A 21,355-nucleotide genomic window follows, 5' to 3' on the forward strand; every position below is an offset into this window, starting at 1 on the left:
CGCTCCAAAAGGTAGTGGACGCAGCCCAGGATATCACAGGCAAAACCTTCCCCACTATTGAGTACATCTACAGAGAACGCTGACATCAGAGAGCAGCTGCAATCATCAAATACCCTCACCACCCAGTGCTTGGTCTGTTCTCACTGCTGCCATCAGGAAAAAAGTATAGGTGCTACAAGATTCACACCACCAGGTTCAGGAATAGCAGCTACCCATCATCCACCATCGGACTCCTCAATGACCAATTCAATCAGAGACTCATTTAAGGACTCTTACTTATGCACCTTTTTTGTTCTTGCTGTATTGGTTTGTTTTCATTTGTTATCTGTTTACATTGTGTAGTTTTTTGCACTAATTAGTGATAATTCTGCCACACCCACAGGAAAAAGGAATCACAGGGTTGTATGTCTTGTAAATACTTGTCAATAAATCTGAGACCATGGTTACAGAATCTTTCTTTGGCTTGGCTTCGCGGAAGAAGATTTATGGAGGGGTATGTCCATGTCTGCTGCAGGCTCGTTGGTGACTGACAAGTCCAATGCAGGACAGGCAGGCATGGTTGCAGTGGTTGCAAGGGAAAATTGGTTGGTTGGGGTTGGGTGTTGGGCTTTTCCCCCTTTGTCTTTTGTCAGTGAGGTGGGCTCTGCGGTCTTCTTCAAAGGAGGTTGCTGCCCGCCGAACTGTGAGGTGTCAAGATGCACGGTTGGAGGCGAGATCAGCCCACCGGCGGAGGTCAATGGGGCAGGCACCAAGAGATTTCTTTAAGCAGTCCTTGTACCTCTTCTTTGGTGCACCTCTGACTCGGTGGCCAGTGGAGAACTCGCCATATAACACGATCTTGGGAAGGCGATGGTCCTCCATTCTGGTGACGTGACCCACCCACCGCAGTTGGATCTTCAGCAGTGTGGATTCGATGCTTGCGGACTCTGCCAGCTCGAGTACTTCGATGTTGGTGATGGTGAATGCAGAACTGCAGAATGTCGGCGGTTACAGAATAACGTTCATCAATCTCACAGCTTGCAGAAAGAAGCTATTTCCCATTGATTGAAGAGATAATAAATTTAAAAGGAGAATAAAATAAATGTTCACAAAATTGTGCAAATAATATGGCATGTCAATCATGGAGTGGTGATAGTATTAAGGTTCAGGTGGTATGGAAGGTTCAGCAGCCTGATAGCTGTTGGAAGAAAAATGTTCTCCAATTCTGGGTGCCGGACTTGAAGGTCACTGTGATAAGAGGGCATGGTCTTCGGTAAGGTTGGATCCCCTCTTCAGGCACCACCTCACACTGAAGTCACCGATAGGCAGGAGGTCAATGCCATGATGGACTTGGCCACTCTCTGCGGGCATCTGAGTTTCCAAACCAGGCCGTGATGCAAAGCTACAAACAATCTGCGGGTGGATCAGCATTAGTGGGGTGGGGGAGAGAGCTGTCCCTCCCATTTCCACGTCCTCTTGTACTTGTATCGACTGTAACTTTAAGCCTGTCCTGTGGAGCTCCAAGTCGACACTGGAGGGTGATGGGGTGGAGCTCTGCAAAAGGGCGCTGGGGGCAACCTCCATGCTGGAGCGAAGGGGGTGGAGCTCTGCGCTGGGGCGATGATCAGGTGATGGGGAGGAGCTGGGGGCCCAGCTCTGTGCTCGGGCGATGGGATCGGAGCTGCACGCTGGGGCAATGGGGCGGAGCTCGGGCAGTTGACGGGAAGACGCTGGTGTCCGCCCTGCGCGGTTACACGCACGTCTCTGAGCTCAGGGAGAGAGAAGAGGCATCAGGAAGCGGCCGTGTCTCCTGTCCCCTTTCGCCGCCGGTTTCCCCTCTGCTGCCGGCTGCTTGCTCGCTGTGTCAGCGCTCCGAGAAGCAGCGAGCCATGTCTGGGGCCAGCCTGACCCCCAACCCTCGCTGCCTGGCCGCCGCTGCTCCAGCCGGAGTTAAACTCACCCACCCCGGCAAGGCCATTCTGGCAGGTGAGTGTGGGCTGGGTGTGGGGAGGAGGGGGCTTTGTACACAGTGAGGCGGGTGCACGTTGCTTGCTGGTCCGGAAAGGTTGGGTGTCACTCGTGTTAAACCTTGATAAACTGGTCAACATTTAACTCTGTGCATTGACTCATCCCAAGCACTGAGAGGTAAAAGCCAGGCAAGAATATTGTGCGGGTTTCAGCCTAGATTGAGGTGTGACATTGCCACTCTTAATACGTTGAAACAAAAAAAGAACCCAGTTGTTAACCAACCTGTTCAATCATTGCTTCTTGTTTGTGAATGTGGTCAGTGTTTGGGGGTTGTGTCCTGTCTGTTTAGCTGCTGATCGGGAAGGGGCCTGATCTAATTTCACCCGAGAGTGGGAACTTCCCATGTGGACAAGGGGGAATTTTAGTCTGGAGCTGATGCCTTCCTTGCCTTAGAACCTGCTCCGCTGTCAGATCTCCAATCCCTTTATTCATTCTTTCCCTTAGATCTAGCGCGATGTTTTAAACAAGTCCTTCAAGGTTTTTTTTGTAATTCTTTATTTATCGCACTATGAACCATATCAACCAATATATTTACAGATGCATCTCTTTAAATATTCACAGTGACATTTCCTCTTTTTTTCCCCCATCCCTCCCTTCCCCCTTCACCCCCATCCAAAAACTAAATATTGGACATATAAAATACAATAAAACAATATCTTTATACAAAAGGAATACAAATAAAAAAGACGTATCATCTACTTATACACATTAAATCTGATCGTGTTTATCTTCTTATCATTTAGGTGGTGGTGGTCCGAGGCCTTTCTGTTATGTTCCATAAATGGTTCCCAACGTGGCCATCTTGTATCTTTATTTTCACTTCTTTTCCGCCTCTTCACCACCTCCATCCCCTTTTTTTCCATTACTGTTTTTTAAGTTTTCCTTTTTAATCTCAATATATGACAACGCACTTACGACATGAGATACCCCAACAATCCCCACAAGCAATAACCCTTTAACCCCAAATTAAAGGGACAATCCAAGGATTGTCCCTTGTCCCTTGATGGCAACCACAACTCCCCTTTCCATTTGGTTTGTGAACTTACTCGCAAGCGTCAACCGATTTCGCAGTGACCATTATTCTCCCACCCCCCAGCCCCCCCCCCCAGAGAATACTATTTTCCTATACTTATAACAAAGCTCTTTTTTTCCTTCTTCCCTTTCTCTTATCCATCTTTAAATCTTTATATATACATTATCTTTATATTTTTACATATTTTTGTATATTTTCTTGCCAGTTATCCTTCTTGTCACTCCTCCTCCTCCTCTCTTCTCCTGTCCTGCAAATGTTCAGCAAATTCTTGGGCTTTCTTTGGCTCTGAGAACAGTCTATTCTGTTCCCCAGGAATGAATACTTTGAGTTGTATTGAGCATGGAATGTATTGACAACCCGATGGACAACTTGGCAGATTCCAAATGCTGGAAGTCTGAAATAAATTCCCTTTGATTCACCATCCTGTCTCTTTCTATGTCTCGGCACATGGTGGTACTTTAATTGATACTTTTTGTTGTTGGTATATCTGTGTAGCTGCAACAAGTGAACATTTGGTGCCTCTGTACTTGTGTCTATAAAACGATAAGCTCTCATGTCATGGTCAACCTTTCTCTTCTGGGAGGCTTAGCCCTTTGTTAGGAATGGTGAAAATAAGGCAGCAGCCGGAATAAAAAATAATTGGGGGGGAGTGGGAGGGGGGAAAGGAGAAGTGGGAGGAACACATGCGAGAGGTAATAGATTTTTGGTACGGTTGAAACGTTGACTGTCTTTTTATGCATGCTGCGTGATCTGATGAGTCTCTCCAACACTTTTGTGCATTGTGTTTGACCCCAGCATAAGTAGACTTTTGTGCTTACCTTTCTCTATGTGGCCTCCTGCACTGATAGCATTGACTGATAAGTCTCAGTGGACCTCTCAGCACATTGAGGCAACCCTGAAGAAAGCACTCCAGCACCTTTACTTTCTGGTCGGAGGAGACTTGCCATGTTGCCAAATCCACTTTTGAACTTCTACAGGTGCGCTGTGTGAAATGTACTAACTAGCTGATCATAGCCCTGTTTGGAAACGATGCCCACGAATGCAGAAGATTGCAGAAAGTAGCAAAACTAGTCACAATCCATCACAAGCTACATCCTCCCATCCACTGAAGATATTTATGTGAGGTACAGCCAGTATCATAAAGGATCTCCACTCCATCATCCTGGTCACAACCTCTTCTCACAGGCAGAAGGGACAGATACTTGGTCCAGCACTTTTGTGTTCAAGAACAGATTTTTTTTCCCAATAAAGATCAGCCTCTTGAACCTTCCCAAACTACCCTAAACATAAACTGGGTTCCCCAAAAGATCTGTCTACCAAAACATCACTTTGGTTTTTGCACTGTGCAACTAAATATTTAAGTATCTATCCTTCTGTGTTTATTATCTCTTTTTCCATCTCATGGGACACGATGGTAATTTAATTGGTACTTTGTAGTTGATCTATCTTATACACTCTGGAACTCCAGCAAGTGAAAATTTCAGTGCATCTGTACTTGCATATATGACTGTAATCTCTCATATCACTGGTGATAGCTGAGAAATTAGCATGACATTTTCTGTTTGGGCATAGTGCTGCCTTCTGGGCTCAATATTTGAAGTACACCATGAAATGCAGGAGCAGAGTTGGGCCTTTTGGCTCATCAAGTCTACCCGTCATTCAAATCATGGCTAATGTATTTTTCCTCAACTCATTTCTCCTGCCTTCTCCCCATATTCTTTGACGCCCTGACTAATCAAGAATGTATCAACCTCTGGTTTAAATCTACTCAATGACTTCGCCTCCTGAGGAGCATAAATCAAGCTTAAGGTGGGAAATATATTTAAATACTAAAATAAGTATTGGATGGAGTTATGTAAGAATAATATGACCAAACTTATAAATGTAAGATATAGATTAGTTCAATATAATTTTAAAAAATCAGTTATATTTGACTCCACAAAAAATTAAATCGATTAAATCCTGCCATATCAGATGTCTGTTTCAGGTGTAGATCCAAGATTGGAACTTTTTACATTCAACTTGACAATGTCCGAGGAGGAGTCACGTGATGGAGTAGTGGCCGGACGGTGAACTCCAGCCCTCTCCAGAAAAGTCGGGAAAAACAAAGAAAAACACAAAGGCACAGAAATAAAAGTTACAGAAAAGTGAGTATAAAGGTGGAAAGAAGATGGCGACAAAAAAAGAAAAATCGAAAGCAACGGTAAGAAGAGAGGAAGAGAAGACAAAGGAGGAAAAAGGTGAAGGCCTTACCTGTCCGAAGAGGCCCGCTGCGGAGAGAGAAACCCGCTCCCTCAGGTCGGTAAATAATGGACTACAAAAATGGCTCGCAGAGCCGAGTAAAAGTGCGCAACCGCGCATGAAAAAAACCACACCGACGGGAGGGGGGACCAGCTGGGGAGTCGATCTCCACAGCCGGCAACGACAGCTGCAGAACACCTGCAGCAAGAAGAGACCACAGAAGACAATAGAAACAAGAAAGAAGAGAAGGAAAGGGCACCAAAGAAACAACAGATGGCCAACCCAGAGGAAGAAGAAGAGGAAGAGGAAGAGTACAGTGAAATAGAAGAAGAAAAGAAAGGCAAGATAAAGGAGGTACTTTCTCTTATTAAGGGATACATGGAGTCATTTAAAGAATGGCAAAAATTTAAGGATTTAAGAAAAAGAATAAACAACACAGAAGAGAAAATGAATAAAATAGATATGACCTTAACAGAAATGGGAAAGAAAATGGACAAGATGGAAGAGCGGGCAGTAGCAGCAGAAATGGAGGTAGAAGACTTAAAAAAGAAATTGGAGGAATCTAATAAAAAAACTAAAGAGACACAAGAACTACTAGCTCAAAAAATAGATACAATGGAAAACCATAACAGAAGAAATAACATAAAGATAGTGGGCCTTAAGGAAGATGAAGAAGGCAAGAATATGAGGGAGTTTATAAAAGAGTGGATCCCTAAGACCCTAGGATGTCCAGAACTACAGCATGAAATGGAAATAGAAAGGGCACATAGAGTATTGGCCTCTAAACCACAACCACAACAAAAACCAAGATCTATTGTAGTAAAATTCCTAAGATATACTACAAGAGAAAAGGTACTGGAGAAGACAATGGAAAAAGTAAGAGAGGGCAACAAACCACTGGAGTATAAAGGGCAAAAAATCTTCATTTATCCAGATATAAGTTTTGAACTCCTAAAGAAGAGAAAAGAGTTCAATACAGCAAAGGCGATTTTATGGAAGAAAGGGTATAAATTTATACTAAAGCATCCAGCGGTATTGAAAATATTTATTCCAGGACAACAAAACAGACTATTCTCGGATCCAGAAGAAGCACGAAAATTTGCAGAACAATTACAAAAATAGACTGAGGGAGGAAGACGGGTAATGAGAGTTAAAATGATCACGATTGATATGTATGTGGGTAAAGACAAAAATAGACTGAGGGATGAAGACGGGTAATGAGAGTAAAAATGATCACGATTGATATGTATGCGGGTAAAGAGGTATAAGAGTGAATAGAGACAATGAGCATACATAAATGTATCTGTACTTAGAGGAAAATATAGATAGTATAGACAAGAATTAATAAGGGAAGGTAATGGAATAGAGAGAATAAGGAGGGAATTAAAAGAGTGACCTTTTTGACATATGAAAAGTGAAATCTTTTCTGGGGGAGGCGGTGTGGGGGGAAATAGCGGTCACTGCAAAATCAGTTGACGCTTGCGAGTGGATTCGCAAATCCAAATGGAGAGGGGAGATGTGGTTGTCCGACAAGGGATAAAGGACAACTCAGGAGGTGAAGGGGAGATTGGGGATAAAGAAGATAGAAATAGGAGAATAAGGAAAATGTTGGATGTTGTAGGAATGTTGTCTTATAAAGAGTTGAAAATAAGAAAACAGAAATGGAAAAGGAGGAAAGGTAATGATGGAAAAACGGAAAGAGAAGATAAACAAAATATAAAAGGGCTACGCTGAACTATATGTCTTTAAATATTAATGGAATACATAACCAAATTAAAAGGAAGAAACTACTAAATTTAAATGAATAAATGTATTCCATTAGAAAAAATAACAGATAGGTTAAGAAATAATATTGAAATATTCGAGCAAGTATAGGAGCCTTACATTAAATACAATAGCGAAAACCTACCGGGGACAAACAGTACCTAAGTTGATGGAAGGAGAAGGAAAGAAAAGAATGGACTCAGTAGAATTTCTGGTGTAATTTTGTTGAATGACAACATTGTCTGACTGGCTTAATGCAACCTAGATTGTATACCTAAAATGGATGAGAGGGGGGGGTTTGGGAGGAAAGTGGGGGGGGGAAGAAAAAATCACTGTATATGTGTGAAAAAGAAATAGTGTATATCATGGCTAATGTGATTTATGGTGTGAAAAATAAAAAATTTAAAAAAAACAAAAAAAAAACTTGACAATGTCCGAAAGTTAGGCAATTTTGGTTAAGGAGAGATAATTTTTGAAATTTATGGGGGTCAAATTCCCACAGGATCCGATGTTATTTTTACGAGTAATATTAAGGCTGTAAGGCCAAAATTAAAATGAAATACTTATCAAATTGAATTTGTGTTGATTGCTTTCGAAATGAATAGCTATATCATGGAAGTTAGAAGAATAGAAAGATAGTCGGCAGAACTTCATAGTTGTATACTGTTATGAGCCCAGAGAACCCCAAAACCTAGCAGAAATAGATATTCACCAAGATAAATGGTTACTTAAACAAAAGTTGCTTTTAATTATTTTTAAACATGAAAATAGAATCAAACTTTAACTTTTTGCTATTAACTTACTTAACCCACTCATCAACCCCTTCTAATTCTAAGCGCACATGTATGTAATGTGTATAAGTTCAGAAAAGTTCTTTGGTTCACAGTCCAATCTCACTTCTCACTCCTCCAAGTTTACTGGTTCTTATACTGTGCACAGAATTTAATATTTATAAAGTTCACCAGACTTTGGTGCATGAAAGGTAAATGGTTACCACTCAGGAAGGTTTTTGTCAGAAAGATTTATTGTACAATGACATCCACAACTGATTCTTTTAACCTGCCCCTTCAGGGTTCTCGAGATGATAACCTGTTTCTTTCAGGCCACCATAGAGTTCCTTTTTGTTTCTCTCATTCCAAGTGAAACATTAGACAGCCAGTCTTCTCCTCTTGCATGAACCACAAAGGCTTTGACCAGGCCGACTTCCAAAATGGGGCTTTCCATAAGCTTGCCAGCTTGTCCTGTTTCAGTCCCATCTGCTTCTGCTGGCTATAACACTGTACAAGTGATTTCTGTGTATCTCTCTCTCTCTCTCTGCTTGCAAAACCACATGACCCTCTTAGGGCAACAAGTTCTCTTCCAGACAATCTGTGGTTCCAACAAGATCTTTTATCAGTTGCCTTTTGTAAACAATAATCCATTAGTGAAGTCTCTTGAGCACTCTTCAAAGCTCTTGCAAAAGCTGTGGAGCCGAGAAATCTAGCATGGGGCAGAGCTCCAGTATTTCAAATAAGATCTGTTTTAAAGTGTTTGCATGTGACCTACTCTTACAAACCTTTCTCAATTTATCTCCCAAAAACATATCTATATACTCTGTCACAATACCATTAGAGAAAATTACATATTCTATGAGACAAGTATCATGTTTTTTGGAAAATATGGGGCCCACATTTACAAAATTTTAGATCTATGACTGGCTCTCTGAAGACCTCGCTTCTTGGTAACCTCCAATAGAATTTATTGTGTAAATATTTTATCTTCTTTGCATTCTCCATTTTTTATTCTTTGTTCTTTTGGGGGGGTAGGAGGGTGGGTTGGGGGAAGTGGTATGATATATACCACATGTATAATTTTTTAAAAATAATTTTTAGAACTGAATGCAATGTAACTAATAATGTGGTTTAAAATTTTTCAAAAAAAAAGACTTGGCAACAAATTTCACAGATTCACCACCCACTGGCTGAAGAAATTCCTCAGCATCTTCGTTCCAAAGGGTTATTCTGGCCTGTGCCCTCTGGTCCGTGGTTCCCCTGCTTTGGATTGTGAGCAACTGCTCATGGTGCTCACCGTGGCCACTGGTGAAGGGTGATATATGGAAGAGTAGTGAAGTTGGTTGCTTGTTATAGTAGATGGTGCCAAGCTTTAAGTGTCTTTGGAGGTCCCTTCATACAAGCAAGTAATGAGCACTCCTGCATGCTTAGGGCATGATATCAACTAAATAGCACTGCTTCTAACTGGTATGAACACAATGGACTAAATGGGCTGCAAATCTCCATAATTCCCATTGTACCTGTTCTTCAGTTATTACGTTGTAAGTAAATGCTGAAAAGAAATGTAGTTTCGCTTAGTAATCACTTGAACATAAACAGGAAGGAGAAATTATTCCTTGAGATTAGGTTGACAGGGAATAAAAAATTGCACTTCATAAAACATGGAACTTGCTTAGCTTTTCCCAGAATGTGGGGTTTGTAGTCAAGTGAATTAGTAATGCACTCTCGGGGATTGATGAGTTCTGACAGCTCTTTGATAGGAGTTTGGCAACCAATGACTTGTGCATACAGTTGAAGAATAAATTCTGTGACTTGATGTGAGTGGTCCTCAGTGTACCTAATTACATTAACAGGCATTCATCCCTCAAGAGCTCTGAGTCACTGTTTAATTGTCATCCAGCTCTCTAGTCTCCTGCTAATGGATAAAACTCTTCTAGCCCCTCTGCTGAAGGTGACCTGAGGCAGTGAGAAATCCAGGTTTTGCATCACTACTGTAAGTTTAATGTCAGCGTGAGCTGACTGCTTTGATCGTGATAGCGACTGAGCAACTTAATGATGAATGTGACTCCTGATGCATCCCATCGGGGGGTGGGGGGGGGGAAGGAGAGTTGTTGGCAGTCATCATTGCTGCAGTTCAGCTCCTGCTGGTGGACGTGGAAGTTGTCCATTCTGCACCTGGGTCTACTGTAATGGTGGATCTCCTGTGGGACCCTGGCTGCTCTGTTGCATACGGCTTCTGAACATAGGGTGTAAAGGCCAAGAGAATAGCAAACATTTTGTTACCAAAGAGTTTCTCCTTCAGAGGCTCATGAGTTCAAGCATCGCACACAGCAAGGAACAGGCCTTTCAGCCCAACTCATCCTTGCCCAGCAAGTTGGCATTCTGAGCTGGTCTCATTTGCCAGCATTTGGTCCGTATCTTTCAAAACATTTTCTATCCGTACAAATCTATCTAAATATCTTTTGAATGTCATAATTGTGCCCACCTCTCTTGCTTCCTCTGGCAGCTTGCTCAAGTTTAAAACGTTTCCCTGCAGGCCACTTAAATCTCCCTCCTCTCACCTTAAACCAATGCTCTCTAGGTCTAGAATTCTCTTCCCTGGGAGAAAGTGTATGAGCATTCATTATCCATGCCCCTCATGATTTATAAACCTCTATAAGGTCATCTCCTCTGTCTCCTACACTGAATGGAATAAAGACTCAGACTATCCAGCGTCTCCCTATAACTCAAGCCCTCCAGTCCTCGTGGCATCCTGGTGAATCTCTTCTGTGCCCATTCCAGTTTATTAGCATCCTATAATCTGAGCAACAAGAACTGCACACATCACTCTAAGTATGGTCTCACTAACAGGTGCACCAGGAGATCCCAATTTGTAAACTCTTATCTCTCGCAGTGAAGACCAGCGTGCCAAATGCCTTCATTAAGTTTTCCACCTGAGGTGCATCAGTACCCCTAGATCTCTCTCTTCCTCAGCACTCTCCAGGGCCCTGCCACATACTCTGCAAGGCCTACCCTGGTTTGACTTGCCACAGTGCAAAGCCTCATACGTTTTTTAATTTCAGAGATACAGCAATGTAACAGGCCCTTCTGCCCCACAAGCCCAAACACATCAATGTGACCAATTAACCTGATAACCCTGTAAATTATTGGAAGCTGGGAGGAAACCACAGCACCTGGGGAAAACACACACAGGTCACAGGGAGAATGTATAAACCCCATACAGGCAGTGCCAGATTCAAACCAGTGTCTCTGACGCTGTAACAGCAATGTGCTAACTGTACTACTCAACTTGTGTTGGAGTTGAATTCCACTTGCCACAGGCCCACCTTCGAAATAATCTAGATCCTGTTCTGAGTTTGTGTATTCTTCCTCACTGCCCTCGACACCACCAATTTTGGTGTCAAATACAAATGCACAAATCATGTTTACTCTATTGTCATCCAAATCATTAATATAGATGAACGCGAATAGGTCCAGCACTAATCTGTGCAGCACACCACTGGTCACCGATCTCCAATCCACAAAGTGATCCTCCACTACCACTCTTCCCCCACACCTGTTTTGAATCCAATTGGCCAGCACACCTTGGATCCCATGTGATCTAACCTTACTGAGTAGCTTGCATTGTGGGAAGCTTGAACCTTGTCAAACCTCGATCAAAAAAAAATGATATAGGATTTATGAGAGGCAAGCTCCCGTGTGCAAAGCCACACTGACTATCCCTAATCATTCAATGCCTATCCAAATGCTGATAGATTCTGTCGCTCACCCACTAGAGCTGTTCGACTCGCGGCCTGCCCTCTTTAAATAACTGTACATTAGCTGCACTCGGTCTTCTGGTACTTCGCCTGTGGCCAAAGATGATGCAAATATTTCTGCAGAGGCCTCTGCAAGGCTTGAACCTAGTCCTGTGCAGTGAGAGTGCCGCTCTGTCTGAGGAGCTGCCTTCTGGAAGCAATGTTAAACTGAGTGCCACCTTGTCTGCATTCTCAAGGTACAGAAACCCCTGGCTCTGAAACTGTTTTTTTTTCCCAATAGCTATCAATTAGTTTCTGAACCTCCCTATATCACCCAAAAGTGTTATTGTGTAACTCTGCTACAAGAACACAGAGATCTGACTGTTCCACTGGCACAAATCTTTTGCACTCCTGTGAATATTTATCAGAAAAAGACAATAACTAGGTCCAGCACTGAAACGTTGACTGACCATTTCAACCCACTGTTGCTGCCTGACCTACTGGGCTCCTCCACATTCTTTTTGTTTGATCTGAATATTTTAAAAAGTTTGGACATACAGTCCCTTTCGGCCCACAGGCCCATGCTCAATTACATCTAACTGACCTAAAACTCTGGTATGTTTTGAATGGTGGGAGGAAACTAGAGCACTCTGAGGAAACTCAGGAGGAAAATGCTCAGACTCCTTACAGTCAGCACCAGATTTGGACTCTGTTAATCCTGTCACTCTTTATTTGTTTTATTCTGTCTTGTATTTTTTTTCTTTTTGCATCTTAATTATACTTAATTTGTTGTTGGTGTATTTTTACGTAACTAGGAAACTTCAGCCAGTCAGACTTGCATTGCATCCATACATTATGAAGCTACAGACCTCTGCAGCACAGAAATAGACTCTTCAGCCTCACTTGTCCATGCTGACCAAGGGAGTCCCATTTCCATCTACCTGTCTAGATCATACTTGTGTATATGACATTAAACTCTCATTCCTTCATACAAGACTGGTCCAGTCAATCCCACCTTGTATGTCAGAGCTCTTGATGGTGTCTTAGCCAGTCATTGTAGATGAGTCATCATCCGTTGTTTGGCGGTTGCTTGGGCTGATTGTGACTGCAGTTAATAGCAGTGCCTTCCAAACCCTCGACCAGCGAGAATGATAAAGGCAGGGGAACGCTGCCCTCTGGAAATCGCCCTCCAAACCACTCACCATTGTGACTTCAAGTTCAAGTTTATTGCCATGTGCACCAGAGTACATTGAAAAAGGTCACTTTGTGAGCAGCCCAGCAATTCAAACCATGCATAGTACAGGAAGAACACAGTTCAGAGTTGGAGAAAGATCAGCACAGAGCAACGGCAACAGTATCTCTCTTGGAAAATTAACCCTGTTCCTTCATCATAACTGTGTCAATCCAGAAATTCCCTCCCCCACAGCCCTGTGGGCACACTCACCTCAAGGACTGCAGCAGTTCACAAAAGCAGCTTCCCACCACCTTCTGAAGGGTAATTATGGATGGACAATTAAATGCTTCAAGGTTCCTTTTATTATCAGAATAAATCATGAAAATGATATATTTCAACATTTGTCTGCCATAAGGCAGACAAAGGGTTGCCATGAGAATTGGCAGACACCCTCAACAATAAGAGAAAAAGAAGCAAGCGAGTCGCTTCAGAGACACTGAGTGTCCGTGGATTCACCTCCAGCGCTCCTGCAGCATCACAATCAATCCATTGACAGCCTGAGCTGCAGATCCAAACCTTCGATACAGTCAGATAGCCTTCAGCATCCAGGGCCCTTCAGGAGCCCTTCTTGCCCTTAGCACCCTCTTGAATCCTGATTCTGATACCTGGTTTCCATGAGCTAGTCTCCAGCAGCCCACAGCAATACTTGCTCAACTTGAGAAGCCCACAGAGAGAGAGTAACCCAGCATGGAACAGGCCCCTTGCTTCAGCTCATCCGTGCCTGGATTTAAATTCCACAGTTGTTGTTGTGGGATTTGAACTCTGATCAGAGAGTCCAAGGGGTTTATGGAGCAAGATCCCAGAGAAAGTGATTGAGGCAAGTGCAATTGCAACATTTAAAGAACATTTAGGTAGTTAATGGATAGAAAAGTTTCAGAGGGAGACCAGCCAAATGCAAGCAAAAATGAATAGCTCCGATCAGCATTGGCTGGCATGGACTAGTTGGGCCAAAGGGCCTGTTATCATATTGTGCAACTCTGATCTGCCCACGAAGGACTCAAGATCCATCAAACTACCTCTTAAAAATAGGAAATAGTCTAGCATGGCTCTCTTTCAGAGGCAGTAAAGATGTTGGGCATGTCTGAGAGTTAGATCCCACTTTAAATTAGCAAACAGTTTGGTAGGCTCTGATTGATTGCAAGGAAATAATCTGTTTGGTTCTGTTAACAGAGATCTGATTTCTGAGATACCGGTACCACTTGTACAGGAGGAAACTCCTGCTCTTTGATACATTTACTTCGCCACTCTCAAGAGCAAAAGTTTGAAGAGCTTGTTTAAAAGGTGACACCTGGGACAGTGCAGTGTTTCCTCTGCCCTGTACCGCTTGGTCACCCCTAACTAATTGCAGTGCTATTTCTGGCAAATCACAAAGTGAGCAGTCTTCACTGCTTTTGGGTGTGCAATCTTCATATTCCTGTTTAATTTAGTTTATATAGCAAAATTAAAACATTTGGACCAAGCTGCTGTACAGATCATAAATTACATCTTAAGGTTCACAATTGTACATACAACAAAGTAACAATCAACAATCACTTCAAAATGCTTGCGAGTGAAGATACAACTTCAGCCTGGATTTAAGGGTTAAAGGAAGGGGCTGAATTGATGGAACGAGGAATATTATTCCATAGTTTGGGGGCTTCTATCGTGAAGGTGCGATCTCCCCTGAGTTTGCAATTTGAGTGTGGAACAACCAAGCATCCTAAACTGGCCGATCTGAGGGGACTTGAAGTAGAGTAGGAGGGGGCTAGTCCATTGATGGCTTTGTAAACAAACTGGAGAACTTTAAAATCTATCCTAAGCCATACTGGCAGCCAGTGAAGGGAGGTGAGAATAGGGGTGATATGGTCCCTCTTCTTGGCTCCTATCAGGAACCAGGCTGAAGCATTCTGAGCCAGTTGTAGATGGGATGATGGCTACTGACTAATTCCCATATATAGAGAGTTGTAGTAGTCTAAACAGGAGAAAATGATGGCATGGATAACTCTCTTGAGGTCTTTCAGTGACAGGAATGATTTGATTGTGGCCATAGTGAGGATGTGGAAAAAGCTTTTACTACTGCATTGACTTGTTTGGCAAACTTGAAGGTGGAATTGAAATCACACCAAGGGATTTGACGTGTGGTTTAATGAGGGTGGCTAAGTTGCCAAGGGAATTGGGATAATTTTGGTGGGAGGGGTGGGGCATCAAATAGGACGATCTCGGATTCGCCTTCGTTTATTGGCAGGAAGATTTGAGCCATCCAGCACTTTGTCCTCCAGTCGTTGAGGCTGGTTATCTTTGCTTGATCTTTGGGCTTCGGGTGGAGATAGATCTGAGTATTATCAGCATAGCAGTGGAAGGAGATGCTGTGATTTTGGATGATAAAGCTGAGGGGAAGCATGTTATAAGGAGAAGCGAATGGGACCCAGAGTAGACCCTTGTGGGTCCCAACAGGAAAGGGTAGTGGAGGAGGACTAAAATTTGCTCATGTTGACTGAGAAAGTCCTATCACTAAGATAGGATTTAAACCAGGTCAGAGTTGTGCTATTGACATTGACCCTCTGCCAGAGGTGATCTATTAAAATAGTTTGATGCACTGTATCGAATGCTGCACTAAGGTCCAAGAGAATTAGAATGGCAGAGCTCCCTGAGTCAGTGGCGAGGAGCAGGTCATTGTATACTCTTAGTAAGACTGATACTGTTCATGCTGCCCATGACCTTTGTCCTGTATGGCAAAATGCCAGCAGGACAAGTATGCCTTCCCTGACTCAGGACAGCTGACAGACTGGGAGGTATGCTGTCCTGCCTTATGTGCGTGGTATTTTCTACCAAAATCAATGTGCGTAGTTAAAACCTTGTCATCAACTTCAAACACTGGCTTAAACAGACATTAAAACTCTGTCCCTGGAGACTAGTGACAAGGAAGCTCAACTTCCAGGCTGACTTGTCAGATTGTTCCATGGTCTTGTTCCCAGGGGAAGATTCCATTGAGATGGTGACCAGGTTATTTGTTTGACAATGACCTGGAATGCAGACTGAATGTGGACTGGAGATTGTGATCGTTCCTCCCCTCCTGAGCACAGTACTTGGGTGCTTGCTTTGTGGTTGAACGGATGCCCATTCACAATGACACAGCAGTGTCAGCCTGCAGAGGAACTTGATCTCCTGCCTACGAGTATTCCCAACAAGTCCTTCAACCATTTTGTGCTTGAGGGCCAATTTTATTATGTTTATTTTCTATTTTTCTTTTCTCTTCCCTTTATTTTTTTCACTGTGGCATCTTAAACCATGGAAACAGGCCCAACTTGTTGGTGCTAATTATCATGGTTCCATTTATCTGCATTCAGCGCATATCCCTCTAAACCAGGGGTGTCAAACTCAAATTCACGGAGGGCCAAAATTAAAAACTTGGACTAAGTCGAGGGCCGAACTAAATATTTATTGAAAATTTTCAACAACATCTGCATGTTTTCTCTTCTTTCAACATATGTAATGTTAAACTTTTTCTTATTAAAATAAATGTTTAATAATAGTTTTGGATAAACTCTTTCCAGAAGCATTAACAAATGAGAAATAAAATATTCAATAAATAATATTTCTCAATAGAGGATTTGTCAAATGTTGCTAGTGTGCTGTCGAATAGTAAAATCTGAGGGCTATTGAGAATGTGGGAGAATAACATGATTCCTGAAACAATCAAATGGGTGACTGATTGTGGGCATGAACTCTAGCAGGGTTATTTGCCATGCCCTTTTTCCATTGGTACAGATATCCTTTGATTTACACACTTTTCAAGTTTTATGCCTAATGAGCTTGTATCCAGGTGCAGGACCATTTTTAACCAGGAATATATTTATCACTGTGACATGAAACTATTGGAAGATCGTTTTATCCTGAGATTAAAGTTCATAATACTTACTCAGGCCTGTGTGTGGGAGGGCGGGGTTTGCGGGCGATCGGGTTGGACAACGACAGTGCGGGGGCATCGGCTCTCGCTGCAGGGCGGCATCTCGGCGGATCAGCGGCCTCGTCACCATGAGTCGTGGATCGGCCTGCAGCAGGGAGGAGGAGTGGGCAACGGTCCTGGCGAGGTCAGGCCTGAGGCCTCCGGTTCCGGGCGCTGGGAAGCGGCCTTGGCTTCCCCTGACACCGCCCAGGCCCCAAAACCAGAGTCCACGGTGAGACCCTACAATGTAAACAGAGGAGGTGGGGGCGATTAGCAGGCTGAAGCCAATGCATTATGGGATTTGTTGTATTACTGTGCATGCGCTATACTGGCGCGGCGGCCAGCGGGCCACCTCTAATACATTTTTGAAATGATCTTGCGGGCCAAATATAATTATATCGCAGGCCAAATTTGGCCCGCAGGCCAGAGTTTGACATGTGTGCCCTATGCCATCGGAACTCTGTAATTAGTAAGGGATTGCTTAAGGTGGGATGTGAGTGGGAAGGAAAGGGTGAGAATCACTGCTCTAGACCCAATTGTTACTGAAATATTTTGCTTGAGAAAAATTGTCATTGGCCCATTTCCTTTAGCGTTCTGAAACCGTGCACATGACGAGTCAATGAGGGATGATTAAAGCAATGGTCTTCAAACTTTTTCTTCCCACCCACAGACTACCTTAAGCAATCCCTTACTAATCACAGAGCGCCAATGGCACAGGGACGCGAGTGGAAAGAAAAAGGTTGAGAACTGTTGTATTGTGGTAACTCCACATCTGATTAGGTTAATTGTTAGGCAAGTGGTCAGAGAAGGACCCCCCCCCCCCACCCCAAGAAAGGCTTAAATCACAGGAACAAAATAAGCTTCCGTCTCACTGCTCCCAATCTTACACACAGTCCTGATGTGGAATGTGGGGTCGCAGCTCCACGTTCACCCGAATTCAGGTGCTGTCTGTGTGGAGTTTGTACGCTCTCCCCTTGTCTTGGACCAACAGGTCGGTCGCCTGACGAAGGCACCCGAACCCCCCGTTGAAACGCCGGCGTCCGGGGCGGTGGAGGAATTGGCTGAGAAGAGCGCGTTGCTCCCACCCCCCTCCCATGGTTGGAGAGGGATTAAACTGTGATCTCACGGCGCCGGGCTCGTCTCCAACAAAAGGAGTGAGAGGCAGGGTCCGCTGCGCACGGAGCGAGGGGGAAGGCATCGCCAACGAGACGCTCGGTCTGGCGTCGCCCTGAAGCGCAGACCCAGCGAGGATGGTCCCCAACTCCAGCCGCATCTTTGTGTCCGGGAGCCGGGCGGGCTGAGTGCGGCGCTCCGATCCCCGTGATTCGGGACTCTGAGATCCCTCCACACCTCCGGCGTCTTCATTTTCACCTTCAGTGTGCATGCGCTATACTGGCGCGGCGGCCAGCGGGCCAACTCTAATATATATTTAATATGATATTGCGGGCCAAATATAATTATATCGCAGGCCAAATTTGGCCCGCGGGCCAGAGTTTGACATGTGTGCTCTAAACCTTTTCCTACTATGTACCTGTCTGTTGTTACAATTGTCCCTGCATCTACTATGTCTTTTCATATACCTACCACCCTCTGTGTGAAGAAGGTGCCCCTCAGGACCTTATTAAATCTTTTAAAGGTTCAAAGTTCCTTTTATTGTCATGTAATAATACATTAAAAGAGTAGAATATATGATATATTTTAACTTTTGTCTGCCATAAGGGAAACAAAGAGTTGCCACCACTAACAATAGGAGGAAGAAGTAAAAGAGAATCTCTTAGAGACACTGAGTTCAAACCATTGACAACCCAAACTCCGGATGCAAACCTCTGATACGATCAGAAAGCCCAGAGCGCCTGAGACCATTCATGGGCCCTTCTTGCCCTTTGCACCCTCTCGAATCCCAGTTCTGATATTTGGTTCCCATGAGCCAGTCTCCAGCAGCCCACAGCCTGTGTGAGACCTTTGACAATGCCGCCAACCACCTGTAGCCTGTGTGGGTTCTTTAGCTGCTGTGCCCTTCGCTGGTCCCTGTCCTATAAAGTCATCTCCCAGGCTGCTTCTTCCTAACTGAGTGGGGAGTTGTTCTCCCCGTTATGGTGCCCTGCTGCTCCTCTGGAGTTGGCAATCTCTTGTGGTGTGCTGCCCAGCACTGCTTACCTTTAACCTATGCTAATTTTGGGGAAAAAGGTCCCCTCTTAGCCTCTTACACCAGAGAGAAAAGTTATACAAACTTAGCTTGTTGTTAGTGTGTATTACGTATCTGGGAAGCTGAAACAGGTAGGTCTTTCATTGGATCTATACATTGGACTAGCATATATGGCAATAAGCTCTCATTCATTCTTTTGATGGGTGTGTCATCGCCCAGAAATGTAACCACATCACTCAAATTGGAAACTATAGGCCATTTCAGATAGCCCAAAATTGCATAATCCCCTCCCTTTCTGAATGTGCAAAGGATGGTCTCTGAGCCGCATATTCCAACCCCTCTCCGAGAGGGATAATCTATGCAGCGCAGCCCTCTGCCGATCAATTTGAATTGGCGGGCAGCTGCGCTAAGCGGCTGTTTGGGGGCTGGCTCATGACGTTGTAGTGACGTCGTCAGCATGAGACGCAGGAGCATGAATTTTATCAGAGTTTTAATGGCCTTACTGAGGATGCACTGGATCTCATTCTGAACACCAAGACAAGCTGAAGATAGCATAAGCATTTGCCTTGCCTGTTTCGGGGCCGCCATGATCCAATATAAGGTTCTTCTTCTTCGGCATGCTTCAATGATGTCATGTCGGCAAGCGGACATGGGGCTCCGGAGGGTGCTATGAGGCGCCTCTCCTTTGAATTGGATTCCGAAGCAGCCTTTAAGGGCTACAGTCTGAACGGTAAGTTTCCATTTTTCTATCTGCTTCGTCTCCAGTCTCAAGAAGGTAGGCCTGAAAGAAATGGCCTAGAGGCCAAAATCAATTCTCACCTTTCCTCCTATCATATCCAATTAACACCTTTTGTCTGTTGATCTGTATTCTGCCCCCCCCACCCCCTTCATTCTTACCCTTTTCTTTCCCCAGCCTGTCTTTTTTCACTCATAACTTGAGGAAGAGCTCAGGCCTGAAACTTCGGTAATATGTCTTTACCTCCTATGGATGCTGTGAGATCAGCTGAGTTCCTCCAGCATTTCTGTTTTGCCACACTTTTTAAAATTGTGTCTGTGATCCCTCCCATTGTTTCCTCTATAGCATGGTGTAGTGGATTGGTTTGTTTGAATCCAAGGTAATTAATGGCATGCATGCAGCAATAATCCTTCAGAATCCATCTGCTGGAATGCTTGAAATGAGAGACAGATTGTTTTCACTGTGAATGAACAAGAAGTTCATCCAATTACAGAGGGATTAATGAGTGCAAATAGAACAATGTCTCTGGGCTGTGAATGTATATTTAGCCATGGAACTAATTAGAATCACTGCGCTGCTCAGTAATTGCAGAACAGCATCATAGAGGCAGACTCTTCTGCAGTGGTCTTTAATCTTCCCTTGCCTCCATCTTTATTTTAACTTGTCATATTCTCCTTGAGAAGCATAGAACACTACAGTGCAGGAACAGGACCTTCAGCCCATCTCATCTGTGCTGAACTATTATTCTGCCTAGTCCCATTGACCTGGACCATAACACTCCATACCCCTCCCATCCATACACCTATTCAATCTTCTCTTCAATGTCCCACATTCACCACTTCAGATGGCAGTTTGTTCCACACTCTCACCACTCTGTTGAAGAAGTTCCTCCAAATGGTCCTTTTAAACATTTTGCATTTCACTCTTAACCCATGTTCTCTGGTTGTTATGTCACAGTGAAAAAGCCTGCTTGCATTTACTCCATCTAATATGTATATCTATCAAATCTCTGCTCATCCTTGTGTGTGGCTAACTTCCCACTGCTTTTTGGCTATTCTTGCAGGAGCAAATTCCACATCTGGCACAGTTGGCGTAGCAGATAGCGCAGCACTTTTAGGTGCCAGCAATTAGGAAAGGGGTTTGAATCCCCCACTATCTTTAAGTTCTCCCCGTATTTGCATGGGTTTTCCTCAGGGGCTCCAGTTTCTTCCCAACATTTGAAATGTACAGGGGGATTGTAGGTTAATTGGATGTAAATTGGGTGGGACGGACTCATGGCCATAATGGCCTGTTACTATGCTGTATTTAAATTTAAAATTTAAATTTAAATCCAAACCACTCTCTGGATGTAGAAAAAAACACATCTAGGACAGCCTGTTGCCTTTGGTGCCTTATGATCCCAAGAATTTCCTGTTAAATTTATAGTGGTTCTCAACCTTTTTCTTTCCACTCACATACCACCTTAAGTAATCATTATGCATGTAAGATGATTGATGTCACATTGACAGCCTGGCTACACTGTTAGAGAGCAGCTGAAACTGTCAGCCTGTGCTCCCTCGCGCCGCCTGTTCCCTCACACCATGCTTCCTGCTCCCTCAAAGTTGCTCCCCTGCTGCACTCTCTCATACCACCCGTTCCTGACAGAGCTTCGGTTGGTGGGAGGGAGCTGTTGGGTGGCAGGAGGTGGGGGGGGGGGGGGGAATGATGCTGTCAGGTGGTGGGGTGGAGGGGCTGTCAGGGGGCGGAGTGGCTGTTTCAGGGC

At 44.0% G+C, this 21,355-nt stretch overlaps 1 protein-coding gene across 2 annotated transcripts in view; it reads left to right on the forward strand.

Moving 5' to 3' along the window:
- Positions 1–1,631: 1,631 nt before the first annotated feature.
- The window catches only part of LOC138761059 (tricarboxylate transport protein B, mitochondrial), a 49,708-nt gene continuing 29,984 nt past the window's right edge, over positions 1,632–21,355 (forward strand). For both annotated transcript variants that reach the window (XM_069932620.1, XM_069932621.1), the window contains exon 1: positions 1,632–1,965. In XM_069932620.1, coding sequence (XP_069788721.1) covers positions 1,869–1,965 — 97 coding nt within the window. In that variant the 5' untranslated portion in view covers positions 1,632–1,868. The remainder of the gene's footprint in view (positions 1,966–21,355) is intronic.

Source organism: Narcine bancroftii, chromosome 4 (genome assembly GCF_036971445.1).
Source record: "Narcine bancroftii isolate sNarBan1 chromosome 4, sNarBan1.hap1, whole genome shotgun sequence".
In the NCBI taxonomy this organism is placed as follows: Eukaryota; Metazoa; Chordata; class Chondrichthyes; order Torpediniformes; family Narcinidae; genus Narcine; species Narcine bancroftii.